Raw genomic sequence first — 13,704 nt, forward strand, 5'->3', positions numbered from 1 at the left:
AGAGGGTTCAGAGGAGGGCAACAAAGATGATCAGGGGACTGGAAACAAAGCCCTATGAAGAGAGACTGAAAGAACCGGGCATGTTTAGCCTTGAGAAGAGAAGACTGAGGGGAGACATGATAGCGCTCTTCAAGTACTTGAAAGGTTGTCACAGAGAGGAAGGCCAGGATCTCTTCTCGGTCATCCCAGAGTGCAGGACATGGAATAATGGGCTCAAGTTGCAGGAAGCCAGATTCCGGCTGAACATCAGGAAAAGCTTCCTGACCGTAAGCGCAATACGACAGTGGAACCAATTACCTGGGGAGGCGGTGGGCTCTCCCACACTGGAGGCCTTCAAGACGGGGCTGGACATCCATTTGTCAGGGATGCTCTGACTTGGATTCCTGCCTTGAGCAGGGGGTTGGACTCGATGGCCTTGTAGGCCCCTTCCAGCCCTACTATTCTATGATTCTATGATTACAGCAGAAGCATTTCGTGCCTCAGTATCCTTGGTTGTTTCTGCTGCAACGGACTGACACGACCGAGGGAGGAGGGGACATCTGTGAATTGCCCCCAAAGAGGACAGGTGCGCTTTCACAGAATTTGCATGTGCTGATTTGTATAGGTGCAGATTTCAAAATAATTCTAATTTAAATAGAAAGCTCACCACTCTAGGGTGGAAGGCTGTGACCAAGTGATCTGTATGACTCCAGCTGCACATGGGCAGCAGCCCTGATATAAAAGCGAACACCGACCTCTGGCAGCTCTTCAAACAGAGGACTGGCCTCTGCCAAAGAGGACAGCTGGCCATCGACTCCTCCCTCTCCCCCAGTTGCTGTTATTGTTCAGTCGTTCAGTCGTGTCCGACTCTTCGTGACCCCATGGACCATCGCACGCCAGGCCTTCCTGTCCTGCGCTCTCTCCCCCAGACCCTTCTCCTAAGTTGGACCTCTGTGTCAGATAGAGAAGGCCCCTTTAATCGGATGATCCGAGGTTGCCTCCTAAAATACCCTCCCATCAGAGGCAGCCAATCGCTGCCTCCGTCCAAAACAGCCCAGCCCCTACCCTCGAGCCGTGGCCAATGGGAAGGTCTACTCCTGCATCCCAGTGCCAGATTGGGCGACCGAATTTACCCTCCAGCCACTGAGCGCCGCTGGCAACTTCTTCTCTCGCTCCATCCCGCCCCCCCTGAGCCGTTGCTGCTGCTGCTGCTGCTGCTGTGACGTTCTACCGGGCCGTGGCGGGGCTCCGTGGTTGGCCCGGAGGAGGGCGGGTCTTATGCGCCCTCTGCCTCTCAGTGGCCAGTCCTCACCGGGAAGTGCTCCCCTACTGGCAGAAGCGGGGCTAGGGGCGGATCAATGGCAGGCGGCGCCAATCCCATCAGGCACCGCCCCCGCTCCTGATTGGGCGAGGGGCTCCGGGGGCGGGGCGCGTCGTGGCCGGGGTGGTCGCTCCGCTCCGCTCCGCTCCTGCTCGGCTGCTTCGCTGGGACGGGAGGCAGGACCAGGCGGAGGAGGGAGGCCGCCGCCGCCGCCGCCGCCGCCGGGTGAGGAGCAGGCGCCCCGCCCCCGAGCCACGTCAGCCACCGCCCGCCGAGGGGGAGAGGCGGGCTGGGCGCCCCTGAGCGTGTGCAGAGCGCCTCCCCTCCCCTCCCCTCCCCCTGGGCGGGGAACGTGGCCGCCCCGCCCCCACCTTGGCGGCGGCAGCCCTTCTGCCCACGCGGGGCCGCGGGAGCGGCAGCCCCAGGCCCTCCCGCTCTGTGCCGGGGCGGAAGGGCGCCCCGGCCAGCTGAGCCAGGGGCGGCCGGCACGACGCCGGGCTGCGACCTCAGCCGCTCCCCCCGAACGGGCGGCGACCTCCGGAGAGGGCCGGGTGAGGGCTGGCGCTGAGCCAGGACCCCCAGCCCCTTGTCCGGGGGGCGGGCAGCCGGGGCGCGGCCGCTCCCCTGCCAGCACGGCGGCCCCTGGGCTGCCCGAGCCCCCCCAGAGGCGCAGAGTCAGGAGCTCCCTCCTCCGAGCACCAGGGCTGGATGGGGCTTTCTGGGGCGGGGGCCTCCCTGGGCCATTGCCCGCGCCTTGCTGGCCTGGTCTGTGGCCTTCCGTACCAGGCCTCGCGCAGGGGCGGGGGTGTCTTGTCTAGGTGGGCCACCTCATGCCCTTCGCTGCCTCCCTGGAGCTAAATTTCGGGCAAGGAGATCGCAGGTGCAACCTGGTTGTCGGGCCCGTGTGGGAAGGGGTGCCTCTGGGCAGGCGCAGAGTTCTTCAGCCTCCCCCGTGAGCAGCGCCACCAGCTGTTTGGACCAGGGATCCGGAGCCAGTGGCAGTCTCCAGGCAGCCTGGTGCCCCTCCTCCCTCAGGCCTTGCTCTGCGTGCATGCTCACGCACGCCCCCCTCTCTTCCCCGCCTCTTCCCCATCTCCCTGCAGCTGCTTCCCGCTCCTGGGGCCGCCAGCACCATGGAGGCCGAGACGCGCAGTGTGCAGATCCAGTTCCCCCACTACGCGGCTGTCCTGCTGGAGTCGCTCAACAAGCACCGCCAGGAGGGCAAGTTCTGCGACATCTCCATCCATGTGCAGGGCCGGGTCTTCCAGGCCCACAAGAGTGTGCTGGCCGCCTCCTCGCCCTATTTCCATGACAAGCTGCTGCTCAACGACACCAACTGCATCGTGCTGCCCAGCGTCATCGAGCCTGAGGCCTTCGAGAACCTCCTGCAGCTGATCTACTCGGGCCGACTCAAGCTGTTGCTGGAGGCCCTGCCCAGCCACCTCCTGGTGGCCAGCGGCCTGCAGATGTGGCAGGTGGTGGACCAGTGCTCGGGCATCCTCAAGGAGCTGGAGGGCGGCCCCTGCCGCCCGCCCTGGTCCAGCCGGGCCAGTGAGAGCCAGTCGCCCAGCAGCAGCAACTACTTTGGGGCCAGGGACGATGGGGAGGCGGGCGGTGGCACAGAAGGGCCTGGTGGGGGCCGGCACATGCAGCACGGCAGCCCTGACGACGAGGAGGAGGTGCTGAAGATCCGGGTGCCCCACGACGAGGAGGACGAGGACGAGGATGAGGAGGAGGAGCGTCAGGCCCAGATCTGCAGTGGCTCCACCGATGGGCCGGTGAAGGTCATCCTGGACGAGGGCGAGGAGGAGGATGCCCCCCGCCCGGCTGGCGGTGGCGGCTCCAAGGGCTCTGGAGAGCCGGGCTCTGGCTTTGCCTCCTCCCACGAGGCCCCCAAGGTCTTCTACATCAAGCAGGAACGCTTTGACTCCGAAGAGGCGGCAGCCTCGGGGCTGGGCGGCGGTGGCCACCCCGGCTCATGCCTGTCGGAGTCGGGCTTCCTCAAGTCCCTGGGCAGGCCGCTGGGCCTGGCCGAGATGCCGGGGCTGTGCCAGGCCGAGATCCAGGAGACAGGCGAGGTCAGCTACATCCTGCCCAGTGGGGCTACCGCCTCCTCCAGCGGGACGCCCGGCAGCAGCTTCTCGGCGAAGGCCCAGCCACTCTCCTCGGACTCGGTGGCCTTCCCGGAGAGCTCCTGGAAGCCAGTGGACTTGCATGGCAATGAGATCATTGCCCACGCGGTGCACGGGCAGGTGGTCCACGCACCTGTCAAGCTGATGTCGGCACCAGACGGCAAGAAGTTCGGCTGCCTGTGCGGGAAGCGCTTTGCGGTGAAGCCCAAGCGGGACCGGCACATCATGCTGACCTTCAGCCTGCGCCCCTTCGGCTGCTCGGTCTGCAACAAGAAATTCAAGCTCAAGCACCACCTGACGGAGCACATGAAGACCCACGATGGCAACCTGTATGCCTGCGAGGACTGCGGCCGCAAGTTCCGTGTCCAGAGCTGCTTCCTCAAGCACAAGGAGCTCTGCAAGGGGCAGGGCTGGGCCACCGCCTGCTGGACCTACAAGTAGGGGCGGGGCTGCCATGGGGCCCGCCCCGGGCCAGGACTGGGCCCTCCCGAGGGCTGGAGCGGGGCGGCGGGAGCCCAGCCCTGCTGCCCTCGACCTCTCCTGCTCTCTGGGGTCCCTGGCCCTGCACAGGCGGGGAGGAGCGGGAGGGAGTGCTTCTGGGCGTGGCTGCCCGGGCCATGTGGAGGAGCGCTTGCCCCCTGTGCTGGGGCTCGTGCTGCTTTGGGGAGAAGCGTTCCATGGGCTGCGGGCCGCAGAGCGGAGGACAGCTGGCCCTGCCAGGAGCAAAGGGTGAGCGTCCAAGAGGGTGAGCCGAGGGGGGTGTGGCGGCGGCTGAGCTGGCCAGGAGCTCAGCCGGCTCTTTCCGCTCTGAGGGACTTCCTAGCGCCCCCCTGCGGGCAGCACTGGTGGAAGTGCAGCCCAGCTGGGTCAGGCCAGGGGGGTCCTGGCTCAGCATGCCCCGTTTCCCCTCGTTGCCAGGCAGGTGCCTCTGCGAAGCCCACAGGCTGGACTTGGGGGTGGGAGCTGTCCCCGGCTGTTGCCCTCCACGGAGCAGGGTCCACTGCCGCCCCCCTGCCTGGAGGTTCCTTGGGCTGTCTTGGCCGATGCCTGTCGATGGACGTCTCCCCTTCCCCTGTGGGGTTGTCTCTTCCCGTCGCAAAGCCGGAGCGGTCGTGGTGATGGGCAGCAGCGGCATCTGCCCCCCACGCCTCGCAGCCCGGGCACAAGGCAAGTCTTTCCCAGGTGCTGTCTGCTCCTGGGCATGGCCTAGGGTGCCGTACGCATTGCCACTCCTTTGCTCGCCTTGCGCTGTCTGAGAAGAGCTGTGTGGAGTGGAGGCTTGGCGGGCGCTTCCTGAGGCCACGGACTCTCTTGGAGCCAGCTGGCCCCCTTTGCAGACTTACAGGGTCCAGTTCTTTCACATGTCATGAGCTGTAAAGTTCTCCATGGTGTCCTGACATTGCATAAAACTACCGAGAGCATGTGGCTGAGTGGTCTTTGCCTCAATCCTACCCGTGCCCGTGCAAGGATGGGGCGGGGTGGGGGATAGAGCTTTGAAAGGGGTACCCATCCTGGAGATGGGGAAGGAAGGCAGGGAGGGTTTCTTCCTCAGGGAGCGAGCCCCACGTGGCAGGACGAGACGTCTATGAAAGGCATGCCCAGAGAGCTTCCTCGCCACCCCAGTCCATGGAATGCTTCTCCCACTGAGCAGGACTCGCTTCCTCCTGCGGAAGGTGACTACAGTGGTGCCTGGATGACCTCCACCCCCTGCCCCGAGGCGCCAGGGGCACAGCAGAGTGGGTGAACCATTGCCAGGGCCTTGCATCCAAAGCAAGGGCTTGAGCTGTGCCTGAGTCCCACCAGGGCCGGTACAGAGGCTGGCTGGAGCCCAGTGTGAGGGTCTCCCTGGGCCCTGCTGCTCCCTTGTGCTGCAGTGGAGGGCTGTGCCCCCTGGCAAGGGGCAGCCCCACACGTGGTGCCCTCAGGTGGATGTGACTGGAGGCCGTGAGGTCTCAGGTTGGAGAGACAGCGTGCCACTTTTGCTTTTCCCTGAATACAGGCGAGACGGTTGATGATCTGACCGAGTGCCTGGGCTGGATAATGGGCTGGATGAACGCCAATAAACAGACTGAATCCAGACGGGACAGAGAGACATGCTGTGGGTGGTCCGCCTGGCTTGTTAAGTGGCATTTGGCCTACAGGGTCAGTTTCACAGTTTGGGGTGATCTTGGATCCAGCATTGTCACGGGAGGCGCAGGGGGCCTCAGACCAGCTGAGGCTGATATACCAACTGTGATCCTCCCTGGACAGAGATACCCTTGCAACAATTATTCATGCCCCAATATTTCATCATTATTACAGTTATACCCTGGTCTTTTCCTCTTGCAAGGAGCCCAAGACAGCTTACGTGGCCCTCCTGCTCTCCATGTTATGCTCACAACACAACCCTGCGGGGCAGATCAGGCTGGGAGTCAGTGATGGGCCCAGAGTCACCCGGTGAGTGTCATGGCCGGGTGGGACTAGAACCCAGGCTCCCAAGTCCCAGTCCAACACTAACCGCAACACCTCCCTGGCTCTGGTGTCATAGAATCATAGAATAGTAGGGTTGGAAGGGGCCTTCAAGGCCACTGAGTCCAACCTCCTGCTCAGTGCAGGAATCCAAGTCAGAGCATCCCTGACAGGTGGCTGTCCAGCCTCGTCTTGAACGCCTCCAGTGTGGGAGAGCCCACCACCTCCCCAGGTAATCGGTTCCATTGTCGTATTGCTCTTACAGTCAGGAAGCTTTTCCTGATGTTCAGCCGGAATCTGGCTTCCTGTCACTTGAGCCCATTATTCCGTGTCCTGCACTCCGGGATGATGGAGAACAGATCCTGGCCTTCCTCTCTGCGACAACCAAGTACTTGAAGAGCGCTATCCTATCTCCCCTCAGCCTTCTCAAGGCTAAACACGCCCAGTTCTTTCAGTGTCTCCTCATAGGGCTTTGTTTCCAGTCCCCTGATCAACTTTGTTGCCCTCCTCTGAACCCTCTTGAGCTTGTCTGTGTCCTTCTTAAAGTGTGGTGCCCAGAACTGGACACAGTACTCCAGATGAGGCCTAACCAGTGCTGAGTAGAGGGGAACTAGTACTTCCTGGGATTTGGGAGCTATACTTCTATGAATGCAGCCCAAAAGAGCATTTGCCTTTTTTGCAGCCACATCACATTGTTGGCTCATATTCAGCTTGTGATCGACAACAATGCCAAGATCCTTCTCGCTTGTCATGTTGTTGAGCCACGTATCCCCCATCTTGTAACTGTGCATTTGGTTTCTTTTTCCTAGGTGCAGAACTTGGCATTTATCCCTATTAAATGTTGTTCTGGTGTTTTCTGCCCAGTGCTCCAGTCTATCAAGATGACTTTGAATTTTGTTTCTGTCTTCCAAAGTATTAGCTATCCTGCCCAATTTTGTGTCATCTGCAAATGTGATCAGCATTCCCTGCACCACCTCCTCCAAGTCATTCATAAAAATGTTGAAGAGCACCGGAGACAAAGGCCAGGAGGGAATCGGAACAAACCCTTAAGGCAAGGACAAAGGAATGCTGCAGATGTGGGGCCAGGACACATCTCAAGACAGACTGTCTCGAAAATGGCTACAAGAGGGAGCCAAAGAGCAATGAAAGGCGAGGCCGAGCGAACACACTGGCCCCGGGAGCTGCATTCCTGCTGCGGGCGTGCCTTGAAGAGGAGCCGCACCAGCACCCTGGCTTTCAAGGGAGCAGGCGGCAAGGAAACGAGTGAGCTGACTGGAGCTACGCTGGCAGAAAACTCGGAGTGAATCCAATCGAACCCAGGCTAGAGCCTATTGGAAGGCCCGCTCTGTGGCAATACAGGCAGCAAAGAAAAGATTTTTTTTCTGCCACTATTGCATCTGCAAAGAGCCGTTGAGTGGAGCTGTTTCGAGTGGTCAGGGGTCTTTTACACACCAGCCCGCAAGAGGATAATTTAAAACTCTCGACAGCCCACTGTGCACAATTTGCTCACTTCTTTGCAGACAAAATCGCTCGGATGTGCTCTGACTTGGGCGCTATAGTTGATACAGACCCAGTGGATGTAACTTTGGCCCCTGCTCGTCCAGTGTTGTTGGATACCTTTCAATTTGTGCAGCCTGAGGATGTGGACAGGATCCTGGGAGAGAGGTGAGAGCCACCACGTGTGTTCTAAATCCTTGCCCTTCCTGGCTCATAAAAGCAGCCAGAGGTGGACTGGCCGAGTGGGTAAGGGGAGTGGCTAATGCCTCCCTTAGGCAAGGCAGAGTTCCAGCCTGCCTGAAGGAGGCGGTGGTGAGACCTTTGTTAAGAAAGCCCTCCCTGAACCCCATCATATTGGATAATTATCGGCCAGTCTCCAATATTCCATTTCTGGGCAAGAGATTGGAGCATGTGGTGGCCTCCCAACTCCAGGGATTCCTGGATGAGACAGATTATCTAGATCCATTTCAATCTGGCTTCAGACCCAATTATGGGATAGAAACAGCTTTGGTTGCCTTGGTGGATGACCTACGCTGGGAACTAGACAGGAGGAATGTGGCCCTCTTGGTTCTGCTGGACCTCTCAGTGGCTTTCAATATCCTTCTGGGCCGCCTCGCTGGCATGGGACTTGCAGGCATTGTTTTACAGTGGCTCCATTCCTTCCTGGAGGGGTGGACCCAGAAGGTGGTGCTGGGGGACTCCTGTTCGACTCCCTGGCCATTGACTTGTGGAGTCCCTCAGGGTTCTGTTTTGTCCCCCATGCTATTTAACATATACATGAAACCACTGGGAGAGGTTGTCCAGAATTTTGGGGTTCGGTGTCACCAGTACGCTGATGACACCCAACTCTACTTTGCTTTTCCATCTAATTCCAAGGAAAGTGTCGGGGTTCTGAACCGGTGTGTGTTGGTAGTAATGGACTGGATGAGGGCAAACAAATTGAAGCTTAATCCAGACAAGACAGAGGGGCTCCTGGTCAGTCAAAAGGTAGATCAAGGAATAGGGATTCAGCTTGGGCTAGATGGCATTACACTCCCCCTGAAGACACAGGTTTGCAGCTTGGGTGCACATCTGGATTCAGCCCTGAGCCTGGATGCCCAGGTTTCAGCAGTGACCAGGAATGCATTTGAACAGTTAAAGCGAGTGTGCCAGCTGCGCCCGTTCCTTGAGATGTCTGATTTGGCCACAGTGACACATGCTTTATTTACATCCCATCTGGATTACTGTAATGCGCTCTCTTAGTATCATGTCCTGAATAATAAACAGTAAAGTCCTCAGACTGAAAAAAGCCATTGTCAGTCCAGTGTAGCTCGCTGACTCCAAGAAGGTCAATTTTTAGCCTCTCCATTTGTTGTTTAACAATATCCAGTTTGCCCAGACTCATTCCTCTGACATTCCATGTTGCTATTCGATGAATCTCTGTACAGCGCAGACCCCTACTTTCACCTTTGGCTGTATCAACAGCTGGGGTTCCTGCTGGATTTGCCTCAGACACATCATTTTTGCCATGATTACTTATCAGAGGCCCTTGCTCTTCCCCAGTAGCTTGTTGGCTACCTTTTGGTCTGGGGTATCAAATTAATACCAAACAGAGCATGGAACAGCTCAAAGAAATAGTACAAGATTGGGATATGTGGAGAGAGATGATCCATAGAATCGCCAACAGTTGGACATGACTGAATGGATAATATTGTATCATCAATGCGCTCTACATGGGGCTGCCTCAGAAGAATGTTCGGAAAAATGAGCTGGGTCAAAGAGCTGCTGCCAGACTGCTGACTGGGGCTGGTTACAGGGAGCATACAACTCCCCTGCTAAAACAGCTTCACTGGCTCCCAGTCTGTTTCCGGGCACAATTCAAAGTGCTGGTCATGTCCTATAAAGCCCTGTACGGCTCAGGTCTGAATCTGAATTGAAAGCTTTGCTGAAGTCGAGGCATATGATGTCTACAGCATTCCCACCATCTACAAGGGAGGATAAAATTCTGGAGCAGATGATAAAGCAATCCATCTGGAAGCACCTTGAAAACAATGCTGTGATTACTCGAAGCCAACATGGATTTGTCAAAAACAAGTCCTGCCAGACAAATCTGATCTCATTTTTTGATCAAGTAACCTCCCTTGTAGACCGTGGGAATGCTGTAGACATCATACACCTCGACTTCAGCAAAGCTTTCGACAAAGTGCCCCATGATATCCTGATGAGCAAACTAGCTCAAAGTGGGCTAGATGAAACAACGATCCGGTGGATCCACAGTTGGCTACAGAATCGGACTCAAAGAGTGCTTATCAATGGGACCTTCTCAAAGAGTGCTTATCAATGGGACCTTCTCATGCTGGGGAGAGGTAACGAGTGGGGTACCGCAGGGCTCAGTCCTGGGCCCAGTGCTCTTCAACATTTGTATGAATGACTTGGAGGAGGAGGTGCAGGGAATGCTGATCAAATTTGCAGATGACACAAAACTGGGAGGGATAGCTAATACTTTGGAAGACAGAAACACAATTCAAAGTGATCTGGATAGACTGGAGCGCTGGGCAGAAAACAACAGAATGACATTTAATAGGGACAAATGCCAAGTTCTGCACCTAGGAAAAAGAAACCAAATGCACAGTTACAAGATGGGGGATACGTGGCTCAACCACACTACAAGTGAGAAGGATCTTGGAATTGTTGTCGATCACAAGCTGAATATGAGCCAACAACGTGATGTGGCTGCAAAAAAGGCAAATGCTATTTTGGGCTGCATTCATAGAAGCATCGCTTCCAAATCCCAGGAAGTACTAGTTCCCCTCTACTCAGCACTGGTTAGGCCTCATCTGGAGTACTGTGTCCAGTTCTGGGCACCACACTTGAAGAAGGATGCAGACAAACTGGAGAGGGTTCAGAGGAGGGCAACAAAGATGATCAGGGGACTGGAAACAAAGCCCTTTGAAGACAGACTGAAAGAACTGGGCATGTTTAGCCTTGAGAAGAGAAGACTGAGGGGAGATATGATAGCACTCTTCAAGTACTTGAAAGGTTGTCACAGAGAAGAAGGCCAGAATCTCTTCTTGATCATCCCAGAGTGCAGGACACGGAATAATGGGCTCAAGTTACAGGAAGCCAGATTCCGACTGAACATCAGGAAAAACTTCCTGAGTGTCAGAGCAATACGACAATGGAACCAATGACCTGGGGAGGTGGTGGGCTCTCCCACACTGGAGGCGTTCAAGACGAGGCTGGACAGCCATTTGTTAGGGATGCTCTGACTTGGATTCCTGCCTTGAGCAGGGGGTTGGACTCGATGGCCTTGTAGGCCCCTTCCAACCCTACTATTCTATGATTCTAAGATTCTATGACTCCTTTTCTCGTTAGCGTCGCTTGCCATGGGACCTGACTGATCATTGTTCTGAGTTTATTAAAATCAGCTTTCCTAAAATCCAGGGTACGCGTTTGACTACACTCAGCTTTTGCTTCCCTTAGAACCAAGAACTCAAGTACAACATGGTCGCTTTCCCCCAGAGTTCCTGTAACTGCTACTTTATCCACTAAGTCTTCTCTGTTGGTTAGGATCAAGTCAAGGATAGCTGATCCTCTAGTTCCTTCCTCTACTTTCTGTAGGAGGAAGTTATCCGCCACACAAGTCAGGAATTTCCTGGAGGGGCCATGTTTTGCAGAATTTGTCTCCCAACAAATATCGGGGAAATTGAAGTCCCCCATTACTACTACATCATTCTTCCTTGAAACATTGGCTATTTGCTTTTCAAAAGTTTCATCCTCGTCTTCTCCTTGGTTGGGTGGCCGGTAGTAGACTCCGACCTCCATGTTCCTTTTATTCTTTGCTCCATTTATTTTGATCCAGATGCTCTCGATGGGGCTACCAAGCTCCTCCTCCTGCATTTCTGTGCAGAGATATGTATTTTTCACATACAGTGCAACCCCACCTCCCTTTCTGTTCCTCCTGTTCTTTTTGAACGAGTGATATCCTTCCATTGCTGTATTCCAGTCATGAGAGTCATCCCACCAAGCCTCAGTTATACTTGTTGTTGTTGTTGTTGTTTATTCGGTCAATCGCTTCCGATTCTTCGTGACTTCATGGACCAGCCCACGCCAGAGCTTCCTGGTGGCCGTCACCACCCCCAGCAAAATGACATTTAATAGGGATAAATGCCAAGTTCTGTACCTAGGAAAAAGAAACCAAATGCACAGTTAGAAGATGGGGGATACGTGGCTCAACAACACAACAAGCGAGAAGGATCTTGGCATTGTTGTTGATCACAAGCTGAAGATGAGCCAACAATTTGATGTGGCTGCAAAAAAGGCAAATGCTCTTTTGGGCTGCATTAATAGAAGCATAGCTTCCAAATCTCGGGAAGTACTAGTTCCCCTCTACTCAGCACTGGTTAGGCCTCATCTGGAGTACTGTGTCCAGTTCTGGGCACCACACTTTAAGATGGATGCAGACAAAGTGGAGAGGGTTCAGAGGAGGGCAACAAAGATGATCAGGGGACTGGAAACAAAGCCCTATGAAGAGAGACTGAAAGAACTGGGCATGTTTAGCCTTGAGAAGAAAAAACAGAGGAGATAGGATAGCGCTCTTCAAGTACTTGAAAGGTAGTCACAGAGAGGAAGGCCAGGATCTCGTCTTGATCATCCCAGAGTGCAGGACACGGAATAATGGGCTCAACTTGCAGGAAGCCAGATTCCGGCTGAACATCAGGAGAACCTTCCTGTTAAGAGTAATACGACAGTGGAACCAATGACGTAGGGAGGTGGTGGGCTCTCCCACACTGGAGGCATTCAAGACGGGGCTGGACAGCCAGCTGTCAGGGATGCTCTGACTTGGATTCCTGCCTTGAGCAGGGGGTTGGACTCGATGGCCTTGTAGGCCCCTTCTATCCCTACTATTCTATGATTCCATGAGATCTGTTTGTAATCTCTTCAGCCTCAGAGAGCATGCAACTCTCTGGGGAGGTTCTAGTTTTGCTTATTTCTTTTTATTTCAATAGAATCATAGAATAGTAGGGTTGGGACATTACATCTCTCTTCCCCATAGGATTCAGTTTAAAGCCCTCCTGATGAAGTTCTTCATGCTGTGGCCAAACACATTCTTCCCAGCCTTTGTGAGGTGCAACCCGTCCCTAGCCAACAGCCCATCTTCCAGGAAGTATAGCCCGTGCTCCCAGAATCCAAATCTCTCTCGTTGGCACCACCTTCGTAGCCAGTCATTCACCTGGAGTATTTTTCGTTTCTATCCCTCTTCTAACTACTGGAAGGATAGATGAGAAAACTATCTGGGCCCCAAAGTTCTTGAGTTTCCTTCCCAAAGCTTCAAAATCTGACGTGATCTCTTCGTAGCTCCGCTTGGCGGTATCATTTGTTCCCGCATGGATGAGAAGAAAGGGATACCTGTCAGTGGGCTTTCTGAGTGCAGGCAACCTTTCAGTCACGTCTCTAATCTGTCCTCCCGGGAGACAACATACCTGGCAAGTCCACAGGTCTTCGCGACATACTTGGGTCTCGATCCCACGCAGCAAGGAGTCTCCCACTACTACCACTCTTCTCCTTGTTGTAGGCCTGGGTTTCATCGCCTGTTTGACTGACCTTCAGCCTCTTGCTGACTCTCATGCAGGTTCCCCTGTGATGCTTCCTCTGCAGGCTGTCCTCCAGTCTCATCCGCAAGTACCTGGAATCGGTTCCACAGCTCCACTGCTTCCACTGGTGCAGTGGCGGCTAGTTCTTCTTCTCCTGTCACCCTTTTCCAAGGAGTATCCTCTACTCCGTTTTTCTTCACCTCAGCATTTCCCACTGCCTCATCTTGCTGTTGCTCTTCAAGCTTCTGTTCTGCCCTTTGCTGCTGTAGTTCCCCCATTCTGTCCAAGAACTCTTCGTGTTCTTTGCACTGTATGTGAAAAATACATATCTCTGCACAGAAATACAGGAGGAGGAGCTTGGTAGCCCCATCGAGAGCATCTGGGTTGAAATAAATGGAGCAAAGAATAAAAGGAACCTGGTGGTCGGAGTCTACTACCGGCCACCCAATCAAGGAGAAGCCAAGGATGAAACTTTTGAAAAGCAAATAGCCAATGTTTTAAGGAAGCATGATGTAGTAGTAATGGGGGACTTCAATTTCCCCGATATTTGTTGGGAGACAAATTCTGCAAAACATGGCCCCTCCAGGAAATTCCTGACTTGTGTGGCGGATAACTTCCTCCTACAGAAAGTAGAGGAAGGAACTAGAGGATCGGCTATCCTTGACTTGATCCTAACCAACAGAGATGACTTAGTGGATAAAGTAGCAGTTACAGGAACTCTGGGGGAAAGCGACCATGTTGTACTTGAGTTCTT

At 55.2% G+C, this 13,704-nt stretch overlaps 1 protein-coding gene across 3 annotated transcripts; it reads left to right on the forward strand.

Moving 5' to 3' along the window:
• Positions 1–1,398: 1,398 nt before the first annotated feature.
• On the forward strand, positions 1,399–9,492 carry ZBTB9 (zinc finger and BTB domain containing 9). Of its 3 annotated transcripts, none has more exons than XR_014788677.1 (3): positions 1,399–1,525; positions 2,404–5,574; positions 5,734–6,093. XR_014788677.1 is itself a non-coding variant. In XM_084841300.1 (2 exons), exon 2 carries the CDS (start codon positions 2,434–2,436, stop codon positions 3,871–3,873), a length of 1,440 nt encoding a protein of 479 aa, XP_084697426.1. In that variant the 5' UTR covers positions 1,532–1,851; positions 2,404–2,433; the 3' UTR covers positions 3,874–9,492. The 3 variants fall into 3 exon arrangements, 1 of the variants encoding a protein (XP_084697426.1); XR_014788678.1 differs by having other exon boundaries at positions 2,404–5,105; positions 5,432–6,093; XM_084841300.1 differs by lacking the exon at positions 1,399–1,525 and adding an exon at positions 1,532–1,851 and having other exon boundaries at positions 2,404–9,492.
• The last annotated feature ends 4,212 nt before the right edge of the window (positions 9,493–13,704 follow it).

This window comes from Heloderma suspectum, chromosome 2 (genome assembly GCF_057233095.1).
Source record: "Heloderma suspectum isolate Gila_16-S chromosome 2, 16-S_ref, whole genome shotgun sequence".
Taxonomy (NCBI): domain Eukaryota; kingdom Metazoa; phylum Chordata; class Lepidosauria; order Squamata; family Helodermatidae; genus Heloderma; species Heloderma suspectum.